This window comes from Equus caballus, chromosome 4 (genome assembly GCF_041296265.1).
Source record: "Equus caballus isolate H_3958 breed thoroughbred chromosome 4, TB-T2T, whole genome shotgun sequence".
Taxonomy (NCBI): Eukaryota; Metazoa; Chordata; class Mammalia; order Perissodactyla; family Equidae; genus Equus; species Equus caballus.
Window position 1 is genome coordinate 86,975,107 of NC_091687.1, and position 24,018 is coordinate 86,999,124.

Here is a 24,018-nt window from a genome sequence, read left to right on the forward strand (position 1 = left end):
CAATTGATCCTAGAAATCCACTGGGAATCCAGAATAGGCAAAACGCCTGCCCTTGCTCCACTGAGCAACCTATTAGTTCATTCAACCTAGCGAGCATTTGTTAAGCATATATTAGATGCCTGGCATTGACTCAGTCTCCTCCATAGAAGAAATTTAAATTAATTCGTATCTTGCTATTTCCCCTCAGATGCTAAGATGAGTGGGGAAATTACTTGCGAAGCTCTTTGAGTTTAGCGCCGCATGAGCCTCATAAAATCGTGGATAGATGTGCATTAAAAATCCAGGTACCCAGGTCTGTGGCAAAGTGAGGAAGGAGCTGCAGAAAGGCTGCCTGGGTCAACTGAAAAGCATTGTTTCCAATGCTTTCCAGGGCCATCAAGGAGAAGGCAGAGTTCTCCATTATTCAGGAAGTAGGGTCTGCGACCGCCCGCCCAGAGCTGGGAATCTTCCACTGGTTCTGCTGATTGGGCATCTATGAAGCAGGAGTTTTAACGGGCCTTAAAGGCCAGCTAGCGCTCAGGCATCTTCTTCCCCCACCTCCGGCGCACTCCTCTCGAGATTCTACGGTCACTCGCGGGTTGCTGAGGGGGCAAAAGGGAGCCCTCAATGGCTTGCACAGAGCTTCTGCTCTCCTAGGAGGGTAGTGTACACAGTCGATGCTGCTAGTTACCAAAGGCTAAACCGGAGCCCAGAGTATGTTGGACGCAACAAACCAAAGCCCAGCGGCCGGCCGCTGAAGATGGGACTGGGGGGCCGCTGTGGAGCGTTGTAGGCTTTCCTCGGCCCCGCTCGGGCTGCGGGTTCAGCAGCCACAGACCTGACCGGCGCGCTAGAAACAAGCGGAGACCGAGACCCTTTCCGTCTTTAAAGCCGGGGCGGGACCCCGGGTGGCCGTGGAAACTCACCCTGCTTGGGTTTCTCCCGGAGCCACAGCCTGGGGGCGGGCCTAGGGGCGGGGCTGGAGGCGGAGCTAGGGCGGGGGAGGGCCCGCGGTGACGTAGGGCGGGCCGGGACGCGCGGAGGCGGCGGCGGAGCCTCCTCCTTCTGCTGCTGCGCCCCATCCCCCCGCGGCCGGCCGGTTCCAGCCCGCACCCCGTGTCCGTGCCCGCGCCCCCTCCCCCGGGCCCCGCCATGGGCCTCACCGTGTCCGCGCTCTTTTCGCGGATCTTCGGCAAGAAGCAGATGCGGATCCTCATGGGTGAGGCAGATCAAGCGCGCGGCCCGGACCGGAGCACCGGCCCCCGCGCAGCCCTCCCGCCCCCGCGTCCCTCCATCCCAGCTCACCTGTGTCTCTGACCCCGAGTCAGCCACCTCCTAACCCCCCGGGGTCACTGCTCTCAGGCGGGTAGTGGTCTGCAGCGCCAACCCCCAGGGCCTGAGGCCGGGAGCTGCGGGCCTGGGTGGGGTGAAGCTCCCTTCTACTCCAGCCCGGCTGGTAAGAAGGGTGGATTCCGCCCTTGGAGACGACTTTTAAAAACAGTGCGGCTCTCCTCCTGTGCCCGTACTCCCCAGTCCTCTCCTGCCCCTCGCCCTCTTTGGGGGCAGGAGTTGGCATTCACCACCCAGACTACCCTCGAGGCCCCTAAGGTAGAGAACAGCGCGCACCTGCAGGCGCTCGGGCTCTCCGCCCCCGTCACCATCAGCTGTCCCGGCCTCTCCCCTTTCCTGGTCTCTAGGGGGCTCCCTCGCTCCCATCTCCATCCCTATGTCCCTCTTCGTTGTAGTTGGCTTGGATGCAGCTGGCAAGACCACAATCCTGTACAAACTGAAGTTGGGGGAGATTGTCACCACCATCCCCACCATAGGTGAGTCTGGAGGCGAGGCCGGGAGGAGCGGGAGCGCGGCGGCGGGCCTTCTCAGAGTCTACTCCCCATTCTGCCCGAGGCCCTTATCTGCAGGGAGCGGACCCTGATACCAGATAGGCTACCTGAGAAGTGGGTCAGGGTATCTTTACGTGCGGGATGGATGTGACCTAGCCCCGCCCCGTCTGTGGACCGCCGGTCCTCTGGGGGTTCTGCTCTGTTGGGCCTTCATCATTGCCTTCTGGTTTTGTGTCCCTGCTGAATCCACCTAGTTTTAGTGAGTTCCTTCCTCTCGGGACTTTTTCCTCATATTTTTCCAATTATCTTCAGGCTTCAATGTGGAAACAGTGGAATACAAGAACATCTGTTTCACAGTCTGGGACGTGGGAGGCCAGGATAAGATTCGGCCTCTCTGGCGGCACTACTTCCAGAACACTCAGGTGGGGCACTCCCCAACCCCAGGGGAAGACATGTTAGGGTTAGGAAGACTGAGATGTTGGCCTAAGCTGGGCCCCCAGGCCAGGAAAAACCCTTACCGCCTCTACCTTCCTTTTGTAGGCTATCCTCTACTCATCCTTCAGAACTGGCCTTAGTCTTCTGAGACTTAGCCACCTTAGGCTTCTCCTGAGAAGCAGGGTTCTGGGTCCACGATGCCTGATTTAGCTCTCATCACGTGTCTTTCCCTGTTCCCTTGCATGTCTTTTAGCTAGACTGCTTGCCTGAGGGCAGAGGCTGTATCCTTTCAGGGTGTCTCCAGTTTGTGCCAGGACATCTGCAGAACCTTAGTGGAAGTTTACTAGATGAGAAGGGTTTAGATGCAGTCAGAGGTGGGAAGAAGAGAGAAAGGCCAAGACTAGGGTATGTCCCAGGCCAGAGAGATTGCTCTTCTTTCCTTTCTTCCTTCCCACCCAGGGCCTCATCTTCGTGGTGGACAGTAATGACCGAGAGCGGGTGCAGGAATCTGCTGATGAGCTCCAGAAGATGGTGAGCACCCAGGGCCCTGGGGACTGAGCCCTCCGTTTGGAGAGAAAGAGATCTCTGTGCTGGGGTGAAAGGCAGGAAGTGCCTCCCAGGCCTTGAATGTGCATTTCTCCTTGTGGATGCGGACGCAGGGAGTATCTCACCTTGTTTTGAATTCGGGTCAGGTAAAAAGTATAGGACTGACTTTTTTCCTTGAATTCTCATGTCTTCAGATCTGAGTCTGAGAAGTTGGTGGGGAGAGGGGAATTATACGTGGTAGAGAGAAACATCATCTTACATTCTTGTTTTTCCGTTGGGAAATTTTGTTATTTTGACTAAGGCAAGTACTCAAATTAGAAAAAGGCCCTATGTTAATGCAATTAAAAAAAAAAAAAAAGCCCTTTCTGGATTTAAGGTCCAACATGGCCACATGCTGATTTATAACTCTATGTTTTGTGTTCAGTAGTAGACTACACAATATTATATTTTTCCCACAAATATGCTAGAAGGCAGAAAGGGGAGCTCCCCTACACAGCAGGAAAGAGGGGGCTAGAGGACCCCGCTGGGACCCCAGATCCCACCCCCTTCACCTCTTTCAGCTGCAGGAGGACGAGCTGCGGGATGCGGTGCTGCTGGTGTTTGCCAACAAGCAGGACATGCCCAACGCCATGCCCGTGAGCGAGCTGACCGACAAGCTGGGGCTGCAGCACTTGCGCAGCCGCACGGTGAGGGTCCTTCCTCTCCCAGGGGAGTCACAGGCTGGGGCAGGAAGTAAAGGCATCCCGTTTTCCTCCCTGCTACTGACCTCTTTCTTTCCTTCTCCCCACAGTGGTACGTCCAGGCCACCTGTGCCACCCAAGGCACAGGCCTGTACGACGGGCTGGACTGGCTGTCTCATGAGCTGTCGAAGCGCTAGCCAACCAGGGGCCGGCCCCTGCTGCCCAGAAGCTCCCGCGTGCATCCCCGGGATGACCAGACTCCCGGACTCCTCAGGCAGTGCCCTTCCCTCCCACTCCTCCTCCCCCGCAGACACAGGCCTCTGCTCCTGCCTGCATGTTCTCTCTCTTGTTGGGGCCTGGAGCCTTGCTCTCTGGGCAGGGAGGGATCCACTCTCCTGCCTGCTAGGACCTGTGGAAGGGGCTTCCAGGGCCAAGTCCCCTTCTTCCAGAGGAGGAGCAGGAATCTGGGTTTACTTGTGTTTTTTCCATTTCGGGTGTACCCTTGGGGCCAGGTAGGGAGGGAAGGTGAGGGCTCCGGGTGGTGCTATGATGTGGCACTGGATATTGAGTAATAAATTTGCTGTGGTTTGTACACTGTGTTGTCTGTAGCCTACAAGTCGGGGGCTGGGTTGCTGGGTGCAAAGAGACGATATGGGGAAGGTTCAAAGCAGCTAAGGCTGTAGGGCCGACCCCTCTCCCTCAAGCATACACACACTTTGCTGCCTTCATCTAGCTCAGCTTCTCCCTCCTTATTCTTGAGGCTGGAAGTACTTTCGGGGTTCCAGTGGGGGAAATCCCATTCCTTCCCCAATTCCAAGGGGCCTTTGCCCAGGGTAACAGGCTCTCCCTTCATGGCTCTGTAAACCACATAACTCTGATCTCCTATCCATCTCCTAGCTACTTAGAGCAGCAGTTCTTAATGATTACTATGCACGTTAAAATTTGAGGGGGAGGAAATGTTCGTTAAAAATAAGGGTTCTGAGGCACACTTGAGAAAATGTGACTCACCAGGATTGGTCTGAAGCCCAAGAATATGCGTCTTTAAAATTACCCAGGTGATTCTGCCACTAGTAGTCTATTAGCCTTGGTTTGTAAAACACTGGTCGGGCCTTAGGGATTACAGTTCCTCATTGTGCACTGGGACTCCTTCTACCTGAGACGACCCCCCTATGGGGACTAAAGGGAGTGTTGGAACCAGGGCTGTGGGCTGTTCTCCAAGTGTGGTTTACTCGGCCCATTTTGTTTTGCATCCCAGCAAACTTAAACAAAACCCACTATCAGCACCATTATTTCTTTTTGCCTTTCTCCCTTCTTTCATGTTGTCAATGTCTCCAGGTTCTGGGCTGGTTTTCTCCATGAGCTTTGTAGGAAATGAGTCCCGGAGGCTACTGGCCAACAGAGACGCTGTGGACAGACAGGGCTGGTGTCCTTAGAGGCAGCACTGGTTGGCTGGCCAGCAGCAGGGCAGCGGTGGGGTTAGGAGGAGGGTGCCCACTGCTCACCCCACCTAGGCCATTCTCCTTACACTATTCCTGAGCCAGCCCTTCCGGATTCATATGAGTAATTCAGTCCTTGCTGGTTAACTCTCTAGGGTTTCCTCACACTCTGAAAAGTACCTTCTGAGACATTTTGGCCTCATCCTCCCAAGGGCCATGAAAGCTAATGGATTTTTCTTGGATATCTTGAACTCCAAAAATGCTCGAGCCCCAAGGGAGCCAGGCGTAACTCACTTCCTAGGGAGGAAAGAGGTTGATTTCTAGCCTGTGATTAAAATAAGGAACAGATGTGAGGACTTGCCTGAGGTCACAGGTGGTCACTGGCACAGGCTGAAAGTCGGATTCTGTCAGAACTCAGCCTACCTCGGTGCCTGGAATGGTGTGGGGAGGCACCGGACTGACTTCCTCCAGGCCGTGGACTGACATGACTGGGCCAGTGCCCTTTCCTCACTATGGTGGGATAAGAGGCAGCCCTCACAGTCACAATGCTCCCGGGTCACAGAGGTGCTGGGCCCTAGGCCAGCCTCTGCCTGGGAAGTTCCCTCCGGGGACATCTTCTGGTGGGTACTGTGGGCCTGATTCCAGGCCCTATGGCCTGTGAAACCTCACCACTGGGGGGAAGGCTGGGCCGGACAGAGTCATCACCTGTGGTGCCAGCCCCATGGATGAGGTAGAGTGGACACGAAGACGACCCAAGCCTGAGGACCTAAGGGTTGGGCTCATCAGCTGGGCAGGGTCCTACCTCACTTATGAGACATATAAGAGTACAGTCGCTGCTACTGCAAAGGGTTTGGGCCGGAGACAGGTAACAGCAAGTCTATATTGGAACCAGTTTTCTCAGTGGCCAAGCTCGTGTGTGTGTGTGTGTGTGTGTGTGGTGGCTGCAGGGGTACGCTCTCAACCTAACTAATTTCCTAGCCTCTGCCACCGCCAGGACAAGACCCTTCTACCCCAGGCTTTTGCTCACAGTCTCCATTGCTCCATCTCCCCTTCTCTAAACCTCTTCCACGAAGTGAAGCCTCAGCCCTGGCCTTGCTGCCTTGTCTTGCTCTGGCTGCTCCGTACCCTCCTCCATCCCACACAGAGTGGTTGTGTCATCACAAAGAGGAGGGTTGGAGAGCCCAGGCTGGAAGGCAGAACTGTGGAAATCCAGGGGAAGCTGGACCAATGAAATTCCTGCAACGTCTATGTTTCTGTTCTGGTTGTAGTCTGAGAATAGGGCACTCTAGAAGCCCGGGAGCATTGGTTTTCATCTTAGAGAGGGATGTAGGCACCTCTGGGATGGTACTACGGAGTGAAGCAGGAGTTAGGTCCTCTTGCTTCTAACAGGGTAGATCATGGCCAAACTAGACAATTGCATCTTGACTGTCTGTGCTCCCATCCTCATCCCTGGAGCTCAGGCATGCCTGTAAGAGGTTTTGCTTTTCTCCTGCCATGTCAGGGAAGGGGCCTTTTTGGATGGAAGTGCTGGCTGAGTGTGCTATCCAGGCGCAACAGTGAGGAAGGGAGAAGTAAGACTTAAACAAAAGCATCTCTTGGAAAATTAGGTATTGAAGGAAGCAGTCAAGGAAAAGAGAGGGAGGTTTACCTTCTGTTAGCTGGAGGAAGTGGGCATCTAGAACTTCTCTTGGGGTCTTGAGAAACCCAATGGTTCCAGTGGTGGAGGTGCCCTGAGATCTTTTGATTTTGTTAGATGAGAGAGTTGAAGAGCTGACAGCAGGGAGGCTGATGTGGAGGGGAAGGTGGTTGGTCTCAATGAAGGTGCTGTGGTGATGCCAGGGTTGATGGGTGTAGGGCTCCTCAGTCTAGGCATTCAGCAATGTGTACTGATTTCCCTCCCAATACCTCCAGACCTGGGAGATCCTGGTGAGCAATGAGCATGACACACAGGCTCTGGTACGACTAAGGAGCTTGCAGGGCCTCTACCTTCTGTGCGAGGCTGATGGCAGTCTGTGCTATGGCCGGCCAAGGACAAGCCACCACGGATGCTTCCTCCTCCGTTTCCACCGCAATGGCAAGTGGACCCTGCAGTGCATAATCAGTGGTCGTTATCTGGAGTCTGATGGTGAGGACGTGTTCTGCAACTCCCGAGTCCTCTCAGCTTACCACATGTGGACCCCCCGGCCAGCCCTCCATGTCCATGTGATCCTCTACAGCCCTGTCAACCACTGCTACGCCCGGGCTGACCCTGGTGTGGGCCGTGTCTGGGTGGATGCACCAGTTCCCTGCCTGAAGGAATGTGGCTTTCTGTTGCATTTCCAAGATGGATGCTACCACCTGGAGACCTCTACACACTCCTTCTTGTCCCACTTAGACCGGCTGGTCTCCCAACCCTCAACACAGACAGCTTTTCATATGCAAGTACGGCCTGGCGGACTCGTAGCACTGAGCGATGGAGAAGGAGGCATGTTGTATCCACAAGGCACACGTCTGCTCCTGGGCTTGGGCTCCAGTCCGCACAGGGGAGAGGAGTGGTTCATCCTACAGCGCTGCCCAACCTGGGTCAGCCTCAGGTCAAAGGCCCACAAGTTCCTCTCTGTCATCTATGGCAAGTACTGGGTCCAACAAAGCCATGGAAGGAGGGAGGGCTGGCTGCAGGAAAGAGGAAAATGTGTTTGGGATCAGCAAGGATTTTTGAACCTGCTAAGCCAGATCCTGGGGTTCAAAGAGAATCTCTTGTGCCATGGAGAAGGGTGATAAAGCAACAGCATGGTCTTTAGGGGAAAGTGGCCTGGGCCTTCTCCAGGCTACTCTGTCCCACAGAAGGTGATGAAGACTGAAGAGGGAAAGCAGAGGGAACCTCAGCCATAAGGCGTGGAGGAGGGGCTGAGACTGAGGATGGGGCCAGACTTGGGCTTCTTCTGACATGTTCTTCCTCTGCAGATGTTGAGTTGTGCGCTGCGTCTGAACACTTAACCCAGATGTCCTTGTTCCAGTTTGAATGTGACAAGGACAGCCCCAACTTGCAGCTTCGTTCAGCCAATGGCTGCTACCTAGCCCAGGTAAGACCTTGGCTTTCTGAGCAAGAGAACCCTTAAGCCCTGAGCTCTCCCTCCCTAGAAACACTTGTCTCCTTCTTCAAGGCAGACGACCAGATGGTGAGGTGAACTATGGAGACCCTTGTCAATAAACATTCATTTTCATCCAATAAGCCCATTTTCAACCAAAAAGATCCTCTTTTAAAAAAAACTTTATTGAGGCATAATTTACATACAATAAAATATACTCATTTCAAGTATGCAATAAGGTTTGACAAATGTATACACCTGTGCAATCATACCACACCATATCACAAGTTAGAGAATATTTCCATCACCACAGAAATTCCCTCTTGACCCTTTGCAGTCAGTTCCCCTCCATCCTTGCCCTCCCCACTACCACTGATGTGTATTCTGTCACTATAGATTACATTTGCCTACCCTAGAATTTCATATAAGTGGAATCATATGGTATTACAATATGTATGCGTCTTTCACTCAGCGTAAGGTTTTTGAGATTCATCCATGGTGTTGCATGTATCAGTAGTTCGTTCCTTGTTTTGCTGAGTAGTAGTCCATATTGCTACTCATAAAAAACGTAATTGTTTATCACTTGCTGTTCATCACTTGCTGATGAACACTTGAGTTGTTTCCAGTTTGGGCTATTATGAACAAAGTTGTTATAAACATTCATGTACAAGTCTTTTTGTGGGCCTGTATTTTCACTTATCTTGGACAAATACCTAGGAGTGGAATTACTGGGTCATCTGATAAATGTGTGTTTAACTTTTTAAGAAAATGCCAAACAGTGTTCTAAAGTGACTGTGTTATTTTACATCCTTGCCGGTAACGTATGAGAGTTCTGTTTGCTCCACATCCTCACCAATACTTGTCTTTTTAATCTTTAAAATTTTTTTTAACCATTCTAAGGGGTGTGTAGTGGAATCTTGTCATGGCTTTAATTTGCATTTCCCTTATAATTAATCATTTTGAGCATCTTCTCATGTGCTTGTTGGCTATATATCTTCTCTGTGAGGTATTTGTTCGAATCTTTTGCCCATTTGTTACTGGGTAGTTTGTCTTATTATTGAGTTGTAAAAGTTCTTTGCATGTTCTAAAGTCAAATGTTTTGCCAAATATATGTATTGTAAATGATTTCTCCCAATCTGTGGCTTGCCTTTTCATTTACTTCCTAGTGTCTTTTGAACAGCAAGTTTTTAATTTTGGTGAAGTCCAATTTTCCCATTTTATAAATGGTTAGTTTTTTTGTCCCAAGAAATCATTGCCTACTCCAAAGTTGCAAAGAATTTCTCCTACGTTTTATTCTAGTTGTTTTATAGTTTAGCTTTCACTTTTATGTCTATGATCCATTTCATAGATTTTAGAATCTAGGCTGAGATTCATATCTCTCTGTATGGATATCCAGGCCCCTTTTGGACACTGGGCTCTGGGATATGGCACAGACTGGGGAAATGCATGAGCTGAGGCCACAGCATGTTTTCCAAAAAGGATCTGAAAGCATAAAGCATACCCTGGGAGAATGAAGAAGGCTAGTGGATGGAAGTGGGAAAGAAGGTTTAGGAATAAAAACAATGAGAATAAACCTGATATTTTTGGTCCTTGCTTCCCTTCTCTGTTCCCAATATTCTCTCCAGAGACGCCACAAGAGAGTGATGGCCGATGGGCAGCCACTGGAGTCTGACACCTTCTTCCGTATGCACTGGAATTGTGGCAAGATCTTCCTGCAGTCTCCCAATGGACGCTTCTTGGGTATAGTAGCCAATGGCCTGCTCATGGCCAATGCCACCGTTCCAGGTGAGCCAAGCAGCCGTCCTGCCTGCTTATTCCAAGTCTCAGATAATTTTAGAGGGAGCTGGGGTGTGATAGAAAGAGCACTGGTGTTGGGGTCAGAAGATTTGTGTCTGTATGCTTGCTGAGCCACTGAATTTTTGTCATCACTTGGGCAAACATCTTTGGGCCTCAGTTTCATTGTCTCCATTATAAATGGAGGTAATATCCAACCAGCCTGCCTCACAGGATTATTGTGAGGATTAAATAGATTCAAACATCTCAAAGGAAGGAAGAATATTAAAATTTCTTGGGCTCCTGTACTAAGTGCTTCACAAGCTCCTAGCATAAGACCTGGCATATAGTACGTGTTCACTAAATAGTAAAATATTGACAACACAAATATTGGCAACACTGACAATATCATGTGATTAGTGTCCCCCTTCCTACTCCCATCCGGGAAAGCACTTAGAGGCAGCCTATCCAATAACTCTTTCCTATTTCTTTCAGGCCCAAATGAGGAATTTGGGGTTCTGTTAGCCAACCGTCCCTTCATCGCATTGCGTGGTCGATATGGGTATGTGGGCACCTCGTCAGAATGTGACCTCATGCAGTGCAATATGGATCAACCTGACTGCATTCACCTGCTGCCCTGCCGCCAGGGCATCTACCACTTCCAGGGTGAGTAGTTCCTCTTCCTCATCCCTGGATTCACAGTCTAGCCCCGCTGTAGCCCTAACTCAGACTTCAGGGCCTGCTCATCATAAAAGGAAAAACAGAATTTCTGTTTGTTTTCGTACTTCAAGGCCCCCAGAGTGGGTTGGCAGAACAGAAACCAGCCCTCCTGCATTTCCATAGAGAGACCTGGCAACATAGGCAGGGTGGGCAGTCAGGGAGTGTTGGCATGCCTCCTGGGAGCCTCCTCAGAGGCTGCACTGCAGGAGGACTGCCCTCCCAAATGGCCCACTGACCTGAGTTCTTCCTTCCCCAGCACAGGGCGGATCCTTCTGGTCAATAACATCCTTTGGCACCTTTCGCCCTTGGGGAAAGTTCGCCCTCAACTTCTGTATAGAGCTTCAGGGTAGCAACTTGCTCACGGTGCTGGCACCCAATGGCTTCTACATGCGATCTGACCGAAGCGGCACCCTGTTGGCAGACAGCGAAGACATTACCAAAGAGTGTATTTGGGAATTTTAGGTAAGGTAAAGTGGGTAAGGACCTGAGGGTAGGGGAGCAGGAACTGAGAGGCAAGAGAAGAAGGGAGGCATGTGAGAGTAAGACCAGAATGCACCCCCAGGCTGACTTCTGTCCCACAATTTGATCAACTCCAGACATTTATTCCAAATCTATGCCTTTCCTGTCAGGGCTTCTAAACCTAGACTTGCCAGAGAGAGGAGGGGAAATCAGATCTAGATTTCTCACTACTATGCTGACACTGACCCATGTACTTGCAAGCAAGCCTGCAGGGGACAGGATGAGGTGTGTTCATGTATCTCTCTTCATTAAGAGCAGAGTTTTGCCCCATTTTTAAGGACGACAGGTATGAGGATATGCTTTCTACCCTGTGCACTTTCTATCCCTACACCCCTGGATCCCTGGAGTGTTGATGGCTCCCAGATATTTATCTGCAGCCCTCACCCTTCTCCTGAACTCTAACCTCAACTCTTTCCAACTTCTCAGTTGACAGTTGACTTGGCTTTGTCCTGCCATCCCCTCAAAATCAGCCTCCTCACCCTGCCCTCCAAAGGTGCTTCTTCTTGCCCTCCTCAGGACCATCTAGGGCATTGCCATCCTCTCAAATGCTCAGGCTCAAGACCACCGCACCATCTCTTCTTCCTCCCATTTGTTCCCTTCACCAAACCCTGAAAATTCTTGGGTACTTCCTTAACAAGGCCCTTTGAATACTTGCTCCTTCTTAATTACCATTGCCACCACGTGGTTCCAGGCTTTTCACCAAAAGCCTGAACTGCAACAAGTGCTCCACAGCAGCACTTCCTGCTGCCAGATCCATCCCCACCAAATCTCCTCTCCATGCCAAGTTCCGTGTTCGCTTTCCTAAAATGCTGCCTCCATTCCATCGTTTCCTGGTCACAACTCTTCATGGTACGTCACTACTCTTAGCCCTGTCCCTTCACAATCCACCTCGCTTTCCTGGCTTGTAAAGTCACAGTATGTTGTAGAAAGAGGTTCAGTTTGATATTATGTAGACCTGGAACCAAGAGCTATTAAGGCTTGGTCCTTACCAGCTCTGGAACCTTGGGGAAATTGCTTTAATGTTTCTCGACCTTGGTTTCCTTATCTGTAAAATGGGAATAATATCTACCTCATAGGGTGATGTGAAGGTTAAATGACAATATGAATCTAGATACAGACCCCCAACATATGTTCACTCCTTTCCTCCATTTTCTACCAGTTTTCTACACAAACCCTTTACTATGGCCAAACTGAGAAAAAATAAAATGAAATTCCCATTGGGATCTGTTTTCTTAGCTATTACCTGAAGAGTTTTGGATTGAACTAGATTTCATAGCTCCTTCCAGGCCTGACATTCTAGTAGACAGTGTATCATAGTGGTTAAGAGCTCATTTCTGGACTCAGCACTGGGTTCTAGTTAGATTTTTATCAGTTAAACTTGTTGTTTGACCCTGGGAAAATTAACCTCTCAAAGCCCATTTCTCATGGGTGAAATGAGACTATAGTCTTTGTCTCATAGAATTGTTGCGTTCCATGAGATAATGATTGTAAAATGCTTAGTGAACAGCCTGGTACCTAGCACTCGCTCGCTCTATCAGAAGTCCTCCCCAATCCAGTGTGAATTCTTAGTATATCTTACCTGTTCACTTCAGTCTCCCTATGAACTCTGATGGTATTTTTTGCGCCATTAATTTAATTTTTAAAAAGAATTTCTACTGCCTTTTCCTATAAATTAACTTCACATATGTCTATGTGATCTTTCACCAAGAATGGGACAAATCGCTTTATTCTCTCTTTTCCCACAGGATCTTACCAGCTTTTCTCCTAAAAGCCAGAGTTCAGGAAATGACTGACTGAGGGTTTCTATTTCCCCTTCCCTCCCCAGGCCAATGGGATGCCACCTACAAAAATCCAAATTCTCCAGGAGAAACTACTACACTAAACAGAACAGGAACCCCAGAGTCAAGATCCGTGAGAAGAATATCTGTTACACAACTTTTCCTCCCCAGTTTAGCAAAACACCTGTTTTGAGCAACAATACATCACAAAAGGCCACCCCCAAAATCCTGGTGTGTGTCTGACTCAGTACAGAGTAGGGGTCTGGACGTGGGTGGAGGCCCCAGGCCACTCCAAGTTCTCTCCAGAAGAGGAGAGACCAAATGGTAACCACTTCTTCCAATGATCCTCCCCGTCCCTACCAGAACCACTAGACTTTTCCCGTAAGGAGCCAGCCTTGCCCTGAAGGACTCAGAATGCAGGTGTGACTAGACGTCCTCTAGGTTTAGAAAGAATGAAGCATTATTAATCCTATGGGCAGAGGGTAATGGTGATAATAACACCTTATGCCTATACAGCCCGCCCCTTCACCACCACACCCCCAAAGTTTCCCAGTCATCCCACCTTATCGTTATCTTTGATCCAGTCAGTTGAGCATGACAGGTACTTTCCCCATCCCTGCCCACCTTTTACAGGGAGCTGAGATAATTTGCCCAAGGTCCCATGCCTGGGACCTCTGACTCAATTCTTCAATTAGAGTGGACTTTATTGTCCACTACTCTTTCCATCAAAACAGAGCTTCCAAAATGACTGTCATTCTTGCACTATCTTCATGAGTTTGACCTTTATCTACCCTCTGCCCTATTAACGTTTTTATTGACATAGACTCCTAAGTATATTTACTTAGAAAGGAATATTTTAATCACTATCATAAGTTGGAAGACCAGAATCACTTGCCATAAATAGAAAATGACCATAAAAATAAATACAATAAAAACAAAGTGATGTTATCAAATCCAACTTAGATTTCCCTTGCCTGCCCAAGGATCAGATCCGGAGGCTCCCTTTCCCTATGTTACAAAGAAGGTTAACAACTGTTACAGAGGCACTAAAGACTAGGACCAAAATGAAAACTTTCTCTTTGATGCAATCAGCATTGAAAGGGAGTTGAAAAGAGAATAATTTTCTCATTTCTGACTAAATATTATTTAAAGCAGCATCCACATGCCTCCTTAAATGTTCTCAAATACCAACAGTGATTCCTGATCTCCCCTTTGGGAAAATTGCACCATCCGTAATGAGTGCCTGGTTTTTAAGTCCATTGAGAAGAGAAGCTGAAACCAGAACATGAGAAAGATTCTGTCCGGATAGAGGAAAATGACTTCAAGTTTTTGTAAATATGTTTCTCCTCAAGAGATATAAAAGAATTTAATAAAAATTTTAATCTAATAATTAAAGATTGAGAACGCTAGAGACCAGGGCATCTCTTTTTCTAAAGAACACTAAGAACAAGCCAAAGATGTGGAGTGGAATATATTCTTCAGAAAGATAGGACCTTGGAGGTCATTTAATGCAGAATCTCCTCTCAGCATTTCATAAACATGTATACACCCTCAGATACATGGGCATGCATGTGCCCAGAAACACACACACATGCACACACACACATGCACACACACACACTCTTATGCCTCGTTCCCCACAAATGGCCATCCATCCTCCACTTGAATATGCTCAGCCATGGAGCCTCAGCTGACAGCTCCTTCTGTTGCTGACGTCAGTCCTGCTGCTGAAGTGAACGGCTTATTCTCACACTGTGCTGTGCAGATTGTCACCCCACAAACCTCACCCGTTTCTCTGGGCAGTGTGTCCAGCGTGGCCTCCAGCTTGAGGGTAGAGAAGGCAGAGAAGTGGTAGAGTGTGCTCTGTTACCCTTGGAATTTCATTCTAGAGCTGTGCTGTCCCATAGAACTTTTTGTGCTAATGTTTAATGTCCAATACAGTAGCCGTAGGCCACAAGGAACTGTTGGGCATTTGATATGTGGCTTAATTGTTCATTTTAATTTCAGTAAAGAGCTTAATTATTCATTTTAATTACATTTAAATAACCAAATGTGGTTGGTGGCCACTTATTGAACAGCACAGCTGTGGAGTATTTGATGATAAAGAGACCTCTTGAAGGACAACTTCTGGACCAGTGCCTGTCCCAGATGGGAGTAAACAAACATGGCCCCACTCCCCCCTACCCTGCTCTGTTTCACCATCATCATTCCATCCTCTGCCATTCAAAAGGGGAAGAATTTGAGCCAGCACTGGTGGGCTAGGGGTTAAAGTTTGGCATGCTCTGCTTTGGCAACCCGAGTTTGGTTTCTGGGCACAGAACCACACCACTGGTCTATCAGTAGCCTTGCTGTGGTGGCAGCTCACAGAGAAGAACCAGAAGAACTTACGATTATACACAACTATGTACTGGGACTTTGGGGAGGAAAAAAAGGAGGAAGCTTGGCAACAGATGTTAACTTAGGGTGAATCTTTCCCTGCAAAAAAAAAAAAAAAAAAAAAAAAAAAAAGGAAAAAGGAAAACAAGACCCCTCAGTGAAGGGAGAAAACATTTTTCAAAAAAAAAAAAGAGAATTTGGAGGGAGAAGCCCACCCTCCATCCCAAATATCCCCTTCTCCACCCCTTTTCCCCATGTTCCTCTCTTTCCCTACATCCCAAGGCTTCCCAGGAGGAGCCTAGAGATTTCTCTGCAGAGAGACAACATTGAGAGGGTTTGGAACTTAATGCCAAGGAGCAGCAAGCAGACATGCCCAGGAGCATGTATAAAGGGACAAGCAGAATGTGAAAGATGGCATTTCCACTCTGTTTGCTGCTATGCAAAAAGTACATATGCAATTAAGGAACTAAAGTCTGTTTTCTTACATGAAAGAATTATTGTAAATTTTCTCAGATGTGATAATGGTGTTGTCATTATGTAAGAAAAGATCCTTATTTTTTGGAGATCCATGCTGGAAGACTTAGGGGTGACATGCCATGACATACTGTCAGTGTGAGTGTATGTGTGCACCTGTGTGGGGATATGAGCAGCCAAATACCAAGATAGATACATAAATACATACATTCATATGTAGAAACATACATACATAGATGCATAAATTAGATAGATGGGATACTTACATATATAGTTACAGACACATAAATAGATACATTAAATAGATAAATGATGGATATATACATGCATAGTTCCATAGATAAATAGACTAAATAGGGCAAATTGTATATAATTACTAAATGTAGAGATGGGAGTATGAGTGCTCATGGGAAAAACATGATGTACAACAGGAACTACTGCTAGTTAAAAAAATGTTTTTATTACTGACAAGTGGAGGCCTTTTAAGAAAAGTGTAAGAAGGTGGGCATGGCTTCTCCAGTGCCTCCTGTCAGGAGGCTTAGGAGGGGCAACAGGGCAGGGCCAAGCAAGGTCCACAGATGAGGAAGAGATGCAGGAAAGAGGAGGAGCAATGATCTGCTCAAACAGGACGGTATCAGATCCTTCCTGCCCCATCTCCTTTCCACTCTGGGCCTCCTCCCTCATTCCAGGCCTTGCAGTTGTGGGGAGCCAGGCCAGAGCAAGGCCTGAGGGGCACCAAGACCGGCGACGAGGGCAGTGGCAGGAGGGGCAAGGATGGCAAGGTAGTGCTGAATCCAGGCAGCTCGGCTGTAGGGGGCAGGTAGCCTGCAGGGACGAAGAGAAGGTGAGCTTGTTGCTGCAACGCCACCCCTCAAAGTCCCTGATGGAGAGAGGGGCAGACTTCAGTCCTCTACCATAGATATATATACTCAAATTCCAATCGCACCCCCTTTTCCTGCTACACTATCAGTGGTACTATAGACTCAGGGGGTACTAGTCTCCCCAACTTTGTGGGAATGAGGAAAGCTATATCAAGTTTCTTTGGATGACCCTGGCCAGAGATCCATGCCCTGCTGTGGGTCAAGGAATCAGTTAGCCCTCCCCACACCCTGCAGGAATGAGGCCTGGCCTGGATTCTTACCCCAGCAGGGCTTGAGACAGGCTTGGGGTGGGGTGTCACTCAGATGCCTCTCTGATGCTGTCCCCCAGCACAGCTGACAGCAGGAGGGACCCAAGGATTCCAGGGCAGGCAGGGCTGCTGTGGGCATACTGCCAGGGGACTGCTAGAAAAAGCAAGAAGAGACCCCCCAGCTGCCAGTGATACTTCCTGTTTAGCAGGACTGGGACCCCAGGGCTGCCCGCCCGCCAGGCTGTATCCTATACAACTCCAGAGGGCACCATTTACATGGTAGACTATGAGGATGGCACTTTCTGGAAGTGTGCACTATCGGGGCCCAGGGGAGTCGTGAACTCCAGCTGAGCCTTCACTGCAAATGGGAGAAGCAGTGAGCCCTTCAGTCCTCCCAGTTCACAGACTTTTCTCTCTTCCTGGATACCTGTGCAGAGACGATCCCTGGGGAAGCACTTGCTAACGTCAGACCCTGGGAAGCACCTACAAGGGGAGGGTGGATCCACTCAAAGGGAAGAACAGGGGTCCAGGGAGCGGGAAGTGGCAATGAAAGGCAAGGGGGTTCTAGGAAAGGCAGCAACTTCGGGGGGTGGGAGTGAGAGAAGATGGATGCTACAACCTTAAACTGCCCTCCTCCCCAAGGTAGGACCTTGGGAGCCTGGGAAAGAAGGATTAAATCCCAGGGAGGGTAAATCTGGGACAGTGCAGCCCTTAAGAGTAGGGACTGTGTGTGCCCAGCATCTAATACAGGGCCTGGCACACGGGAGGTGCCAAGCAATTGTTTGGGGATGGATGGGGTGGATGGATGGATGGGTGGATGGATAGGTGGGTGGGTGACTGGGAAGGTAGATGAGTGGCTGGATGGATGTGCAGAGAAATCACCTGAGAGTTGCATTTCCCACTTGAGCTTCTCTTGTCGGCGCCATTTGGCTCTTCGGTTGGAAAACCAGACCTGAGGGAGGGCAGAAAGACCTGGCTGTGCTCTCTGTTGCGTGGCACCTGCTACTCTCACCATGAGTTCCTGGCCTGGACTCAGAGCACAGACCCTTCCTGACACCTGACGTTCTCCCTCCATAGTCTGGCCTCTGCTGTCTTCCTCAACTCAAAGGCTTGGAGTGAGGAGGAGAGAAGAGCTATCAGCAAGGGGAACAAGGAGGGTCTTGTCTCTGATTTCTGCTCCAAACAAATCTCTTTCTACCTCTTGCCCCCTTCTCTACCTCACTGGAACCCAAAGCCCTAGAAGCAGACTCTTTCTCCTTGTAGTTTGTACATACCATGTGGCAGGGCTCACTCACCCTCACTGTGTCCTCAGGCAGAGAGGTGGCAGCAGCCAGCTTTCCACGGGCCACTGAATCAGGATACTGCCCACGCTGGAACTCTGCAGAGATCAAGGTTCACATGGCAAGGGCGTGGGGAGAGGAGCAGGGCATGTCTCTTGCCTTCTGGCTCCACTCCCCACCTGCTACGACCCTAATCTACCCTCCTCCCCAAGGCAGGGCCACCCACAGCCTCCACCTCTCAGCCTTTGCCACCCGGCCTCAGGGTGCTGCCTCCATGTGTCACATTGAGCACCCTCTGACCCACTGTCCACTCTAGCCCTGGCACCTTTCTCCAGAGCCTCAGCTTGGCCTGGGGAGAAGATAGTCCGATTCCGGTGGCCAGTCCCTGGGTGGAGACCCCGGGGAGCCTCAGAGCCACCGTGGGGAGTACGAGGAACTGGAGCCAAAACAGCTGCAAAGGGGGACAAAGGCTTGTGAGAGGTTTGTGATGGTGATTCCTCTGGTCAGATGGGGTCTCTGAGTCCCTGGGGCTGTGGACTGGGGACAGCATGGGTGTAAGAGCAGAGCTGACCTGGTGGGGTATTCATAGTTCCTTGGAGGTCGCTACAGGGGCACTTGGTGGGAAGTGTGCTCAATACCATCTTGGGGGAAACAGCAGCAAGGCTAGTCCAAGTTTGCATGACCCCATAGAGCATGAAGGATGTCCTGCAAAGCTGTGTATGTGGCAGAGGGAGGGGGTGGAAGACCCAGTCCTGCCTCTTCCTCCACAGATCCTGTGAACCTAGGGGCTAGGGGACCTGGGTTCTGTTCCAGGACCTGCCAACAACTAGCTGGTATAAGTCACTTCCCTTGACTGAGTCTCAATTTTCTTCCTCCAGGAGAGGGAAGACTCCCTGACAGGCCCTCCTTATTGTCTTGTTGTGAGAGTGATCCAAGAAAGAACAAGAATGGGCTTTGAGAACTGTAAAATGCTTTGGTTTGGCTCTGATTATCCCTGAGGGCAGCTCCAAGACCTACCTGGCAACCTGAGCTGTGCCCAAGGCAGTCTCTGGTCCTCCTGTAGTGCCCGCAGGACCCGATTGATGGAGGAGACCTGGGGGTGTCGGGATGTTGAATGGGGAGATGGTGCACAGACCCAGGGATGCATCCTGAGGATATTTCCCCAATATCCTTTCTCTCCTTCCGTCCCCGCCGGCACACGTTCCCAAGGGCAGCCTCTTCTGTGTCCCCATGCTTTCTTCTCCTGACCTGTCCCACCACCACCATTTCTCAGAAGAGAAACTTATGTGTCAGAAGAGAGTCCAGGAGCCCCGCCACCCAGCCTGGGATGTCCTCATTGCCGAGTAAGAAGGGATCTTCTCCCTAGACAGCCTGTTTGCCAGTCTCGGTGCAGGGAGGGGAGGGCACTTACACTAGGAGTCTTGTCCTGGGTACAAAGCCCCTCAGCACAGAGCTGGCGTTGGATCTCCCAGGCAAAGAGGGCCGGGCACTCACCCTTCAGCTGGGCAATTCGAGCCACCACAGCGGGTGTGGCCAGACGTGGCTTGCTTCCCCCAATCCCCTTGGGCTCCAAGATACCTGTGCGGTAGTAACGCCCTAGGATCTTGCTCACACAGCCATTGGATACCTGGGTCAAGTGAGAAGCAGGGACAGGTAAGGCATGATGGGCAGAGGGTTAGTGTCCCTGGGACAGAAGGAGGCTACAAGGCAAAGTGAGACTTACTGGACCAGGCTACAGAGTCGAGGGTCCAGCCTTACCTTTAGGTGCCTGAAGCTCCCCATCCCAGCCCCCAAGAGGATCTTCTAGGGAGTAGCTCAAGTCCAAAGGCCCTCCAAGTCTGCACCAGTCCCAGACTCTTGCCTTAAGAGGGGCCCCTTCTCCCTGCTCCTTTCTCCCTCACTGGGTGAAAGTCCCAGAACACTACCTTAAGGCTCCGTGAGATGTCGCAGGGCCGCATCCCGCCAACAGCTAGCCGCACAATCTGCTGCCGGGTGTCCAGGGGCAGGGGCCGACCATTCACAAAGAGCCCCCCCAGCTGATTGACACTGCTGATCCCTGGGCATGAAAAGGAGGTATCTACACACCACATCTCTCCTCTCCTCAGCCGACCTGTGGCATGGAGGACCCTTCTGGGAGAGGGTTACTCAGTCCCCTCAAGCTTGGTTTCCCACCATAGAGAAAGACCTCCCCCCAGCGGACTGCTGCCCTTCTGCTCCCAGGGTCCCCAAATGCCACTTTCTTTGGGAGCTGGCTCATGGGTGAGTCTTTGCTCCATGGCTATAATGGCCATATGCTCTCACCCTCCTGATCTAAGGGAAAAGGGTGGAGCAGGGAGGGAGTGACTGGACAAAGCTCCCACAGAACTCTGGCCAAGGGCAGATGGAACCATGCTGATAGAAGCAGAGCCCTGAAATATTCCCTCCCTTCACGCCACCCTGTTCTTCCTACTTCCCCCATTCATCTCACCATCATGCGGCATGCTCCTGGCTGAGCCTCCTCACAGAAGGGCAGAAACTGGACAGACTGGGGAGGGTAGCTCCTCCTAGGAGCTCCTTCTTTGGTCTTGGAGCTGGGCCTGCAATAATCGGGGATTATTTGGATGAAATTTCTTGTTTGGAATGGTCCTGGGAGGTAGTGTTTTGTGATAAAGGGTCAGGTTTCTAAAGTTTGCCAGTAGGTTTGCTGAGAAAATTCAAATCTCTTTACTTAAGCCCTTCTGTGATGAACTAAAACATCATTTGGCCAGCAGAGGACTGGATCTTTCTGGACATCCTGTAAGAGCCTGGGAGGGTGGCAGGGCTCTCCTCTCTCACGCGTCTGTTCCAAGAGGTCAGGGAGGTGGAAAGAGATGATGCCTCCAGATGCTGAGGCTTTCCCTTTTCCGAATGGACAACGGTCATCTCTGGCCCCTCAAAAGCCTTCTCAGCCCTGGGGGATGCATGTGGGCTGGGACTCCTGCCTCCTAAGTTCAGACTCAATAGGGTCCACACCCAAAACTTAGGATGTTCTTCCCAGCCAGGGGAGGCATCAGTGACCAAGGATCCCAATTGCCCTGGTGGGAGGCTGGAGACCCTGAGGTCCCCAAGTTCAAGGCTCTGGCTTCACTATTATCAGGGAACTCCTGAGGTTAGGTTCTCCAAAGCACCAGTCAGAAAGCTTCCTTCAGAGAACTTCAGGGGAGGGCCTTGCTTCTGTTTTTTATACTCTCTAGGAAGCTCTGGGGAAACATGGGGACTCAGTTCCACCCACAGGCATTGAGGTTCTGGTCCCACACCTTGGAACTAGAGATGAACAAGACTGAAGTTCTGGCTTCTCGTGAAAGACACATCTGTTGGCAGCTTCTAACCTGCTGGGTTTGTTGGTTCCTCTTAACTCTGGAGAGTTCTAGATCTCGAAGCGAAGCTTCACTCTCAAAGACCAGTTCTCTGGGATCAGACTCTCATTCATCAAGCTAACATTTATCGAAGGCATGTTGAAAGGAAGGGAGTATGAAGCAGGAGAGAGCTGTCTGATGACCGACATAGAAGCCATTGTGAGCACGAGAGAGTCTCTGAGCAGCAAGGGACACAGGTCATGGGCCACCATGTCTTTCTTGCTTTCATCAGCAAGTAACGGGGATTTAACCCACCTCCTTTCGTGCCTGGAAGCCTGGCAGGGCTAGAGGTCACCCCAGAGAATAGCTTACGCATAGAACTTTCCTGTAATAACCATGCCATGTTGCCTCAATTAACTAATCTGCAATTATTTACTGAATAAGGTATTAATCGTGAGCACTTTGCTGATAGTTCTGGATGAAAGGAGTATAAAGAAAAGGAACAAGGTTTTTTCCCTCCAAGAGATTACCATGCAACTGGGGAGAGGAGACTAGAGCAGGTGAAACAATAATGGACTCACAAAGAGTGTGGGATCCAGAGCTACTTTTTAAATTCAGCAGCTAAATTGGCTTTTACTCACTCCTCTCTAGGCAGTTAGAGACACGTTCCCTTTCGAGTCTCATCTTTCCAGAAAGTCAGGAAGGAAGGCAGAGGTTTTTCCGAAAAGAAAACTGAGGAACAGATTGGGGTTCCCATAAATCAGGGGCCACCCAGGGAGTAAAACTCAAGGAGGTTTAGAAGCCAGTCCCTCACCAGAAGCTGAAATGTCCAGCTCCTAATCCTCTTTCTCTGCCCCCAGCCCTGCTTCATGGTTTGTGCAATTGCCACCAAAGCAATGGAGAAAGGAGAGTGAACCTGGGAATGTAAAGGGTTCTGCCCAGACCAGGGGGTGGGAGCTCAGAATATCATCCAAACTGTGAATCCTTGATAGGACTGTGTCCCCCTAAGTAACCAGAGCTCATAGGAGCTGTGGAGACTCAAACCTAAATCATCTCCAAACCTAAAATCGTCATGCCCCATCTCACAAACAGAAACCCCATCCCCAATAGCCACACCACACGTTACCAACATTCACATTAACTTGTCTGATAAAAGAACTGGTGCTAACAAAATGGGAAAGCAGGATAAGGGATTGAAGGGGCAGGAGAATGGGTAGTGGCAAAGACAGAGGAGGAGAGAAGTTGGCTTGGCCACACAAAGACATGGAGCAGCCTAGGAGGCAGAGCAGACAATGAGCCTGCACGTAAGCTACCTGTGTGGAGGCAATAAGGTGGGAGCTTCAGTGGAGGGTCTCAGTCTCCTATGCTGGGCTCCTGAGACCTCTGCAGGCTCCAGGGGTGGTGGTGGTCTGGTCCTTGTAACAGGCTCCCCTTTGTTCCTGCTTCAGTCCTGCCAGGGGGTCCAGAGCTACAGAAAGCCCGTGCTCAGGAGCAGAGGGCAGCCTTCTGGGAACAGCCAATGATGTCACAGGCCATGAGCAGAGGAGAGAGGAGGAGGGAAGTGTACATGGGGCTGACTGACACAGCCCTGAGGCAGGGCAAACCACAGCCAATGACCCACTGTGTCCTTCCACAGGAAGTCCTCAGAGCCCACCTTGTGTCTACCTGCCACCCTGAAGAAAGTACAGAGCCACTCTCACGCAGGCTCCCTGGACCCTGAGTGCACCTACTCAGAGGCCAGTACTCCTGAAGGGAATGGGGAATATGGAAGACGGGGAACTTCAGACTCTGTCTCCAAGGGTTTGAAAGCACAGAAGCCCAAAGGTGATTTCCGGAACCACAGACACAGCTTCCCATTCAGAATGCACATGCCTGGGTCTTTGGGTCAACTCCTGGGTTCCACGTATATTACTATAAATGGGTACATAGACTGATGCCTAAATACTGGCCAACTTGGCCCCTAGATCTCTGAGAGAATGAGAGTGCACATAGAAAAGTGTGTGTCACATAGCACCAGTTCTCTCCACAGAATGTCCTCATCAATTCTCCAATTGGCTCCTTGACTGGGGTGACACCAACAGTGAGTTTTTTTTTTTTTTTAAAGATTTTATTTTTTCCTTTTTCTCCCCAAAGCCCCCCCGGTACATAGTTGTATATTCTTCGTTGTGGGTCCTTGTAGTTGTGGTATGTGGGACGCTGCCTCAGCGTGGTTTGATGAGCAGTGTCATGTCCGCGCCCAGGATTCGAACCAACGAAACACTGGGCCGCCTGCAGCGGAGCGCGCGAACTTAACCACTCGGCCACGGGGCCAGCCCCCCAACAGTGAGTTTTTACCTGAAAATAGGGGGATTCTGGACTTCAGAACACTAGCACCAGTGGTGAGAGTGGGAATGAACCTCTGAGGGTAGTTAGGATGCAGGTGAGGTGTTTATGAGGAGATGCGCAGTTTGGCTTTCATTCTTTCCATCTCTGGATGTTATCAGACTCCATTCCACTAGGGATCTGGCGATTTAGACTCTAAGTTATGAATGACACTCCTGTTCCCACAGAGGATACCACGGGTTTTCTGGATCATTGTTGGGGTGGGAGGCACCAATAGCTAGACTGGCGGTTCTTGAGGACTGGAATGCTGGAAGTGAAGCATAGCCCCCCAACACGTGGAAGCTTTGT

The 24,018-nt window shown here is 50.3% G+C and overlaps 3 protein-coding genes and 1 long non-coding RNA gene across 11 annotated transcripts; 2 read left to right on the forward strand and 2 right to left on the reverse strand.

Annotated features, from left to right (window-relative positions):
• The first annotated feature begins 948 nt into the window (after window positions 1–948).
• ARF5 (ADP ribosylation factor 5) lies at window positions 949–4,073 on the forward strand. Its single transcript, XM_001502549.7, has 6 exons — window positions 949–1,198; window positions 1,725–1,805; window positions 2,133–2,242; window positions 2,715–2,786; window positions 3,362–3,487; window positions 3,592–4,073. Exons 1-6 carry the CDS (start codon window positions 1,132–1,134, stop codon window positions 3,676–3,678), a joined length of 543 nt encoding a protein of 180 aa, XP_001502599.3. The 5' UTR covers window positions 949–1,131; the 3' UTR covers window positions 3,679–4,073.
• A 694-nt stretch (window positions 4,074–4,767) lies between these two features.
• LOC111773242 (uncharacterized) lies at window positions 4,768–5,412 on the reverse strand. The gene is made up of 3 exons (XR_002807577.2): window positions 5,341–5,412; window positions 5,007–5,214; window positions 4,768–4,885 (listed from the first exon to the last, which is right to left on the reverse strand). It is a non-coding gene; the product is annotated as an uncharacterized lncRNA (long non-coding RNA).
• Window positions 5,413–5,426: 14 nt separating this feature from the next.
• Window positions 5,427–13,001, forward strand: FSCN3 (fascin actin-bundling protein 3). Of its 8 annotated transcripts, none has more exons than XM_001502558.5 (7): window positions 5,427–5,782; window positions 6,829–7,525; window positions 7,861–7,979; window positions 9,611–9,770; window positions 10,254–10,424; window positions 10,735–10,940; window positions 12,823–13,001. In XM_001502558.5, the coding sequence occupies exons 1-6, from the start codon at window positions 5,639–5,641 to the stop codon at window positions 10,938–10,940; spliced, it is 1,497 nt and encodes a 498-aa protein (XP_001502608.1). In that variant the 5' UTR covers window positions 5,427–5,638; the 3' UTR covers window positions 12,823–13,001. The 8 variants fall into 8 exon arrangements, 4 of the variants coding, with proteins under 4 accessions (XP_001502608.1, XP_005609406.1, XP_014594671.1 ...); XR_002807575.2 differs by having other exon boundaries at window positions 5,460–5,782; window positions 10,740–10,940; XR_002807576.2 differs by having other exon boundaries at window positions 5,478–5,782; window positions 10,740–10,940; window positions 12,743–13,001.
• Window positions 13,002–16,305: 3,304 nt separating this feature from the next.
• PAX4 (paired box 4) lies at window positions 16,306–20,514 on the reverse strand. The gene is given in 11 exon segments (XM_023638799.2): window positions 16,306–16,374; window positions 16,376–16,432; window positions 16,750–16,908; window positions 17,182–17,237; window positions 17,637–17,706; window positions 18,050–18,132; window positions 18,360–18,485; window positions 19,052–19,127; window positions 19,446–19,661; window positions 19,960–20,090; window positions 20,502–20,514. Coding segments are annotated over 11 exon segments (1,056 nt in total).
• Between the last annotated feature and the right edge of the window lie 3,504 nt (window positions 20,515–24,018).

Excerpts from the sequence above, each read along its gene's own strand:
- ARF5 (XM_001502549.7), top strand. The coding sequence starts at position 1,132 with ATGGGCCTCACCGTGTCCGCGCTCTTTTCGCGGATCTTCGGCAAGAAG. Across the intron at positions 1,199-1,724 it reads GCAGATGCGGATCCTCATGG|TTGGCTTGGATGCAGCTGGC; the intron begins GTGAGGCAGATC and ends TCTTCGTTGTAG. Across the intron at positions 1,806-2,132 it reads CACCACCATCCCCACCATAG|GCTTCAATGTGGAAACAGTG; the intron begins GTGAGTCTGGAG and ends AATTATCTTCAG.
- FSCN3 (XM_001502558.5), top strand. The coding sequence starts at position 5,639 with ATGGATGAGGTAGAGTGGACACGAAGACGACCCAAGCCTGAGGACCTA. Across the intron at positions 7,526-7,860 it reads GTTCCTCTCTGTCATCTATG|ATGTTGAGTTGTGCGCTGCG; the intron begins GCAAGTACTGGG and ends CTTCCTCTGCAG. Across the intron at positions 9,771-10,253 it reads GGCCAATGCCACCGTTCCAG|GCCCAAATGAGGAATTTGGG; the intron begins GTGAGCCAAGCA and ends TATTTCTTTCAG.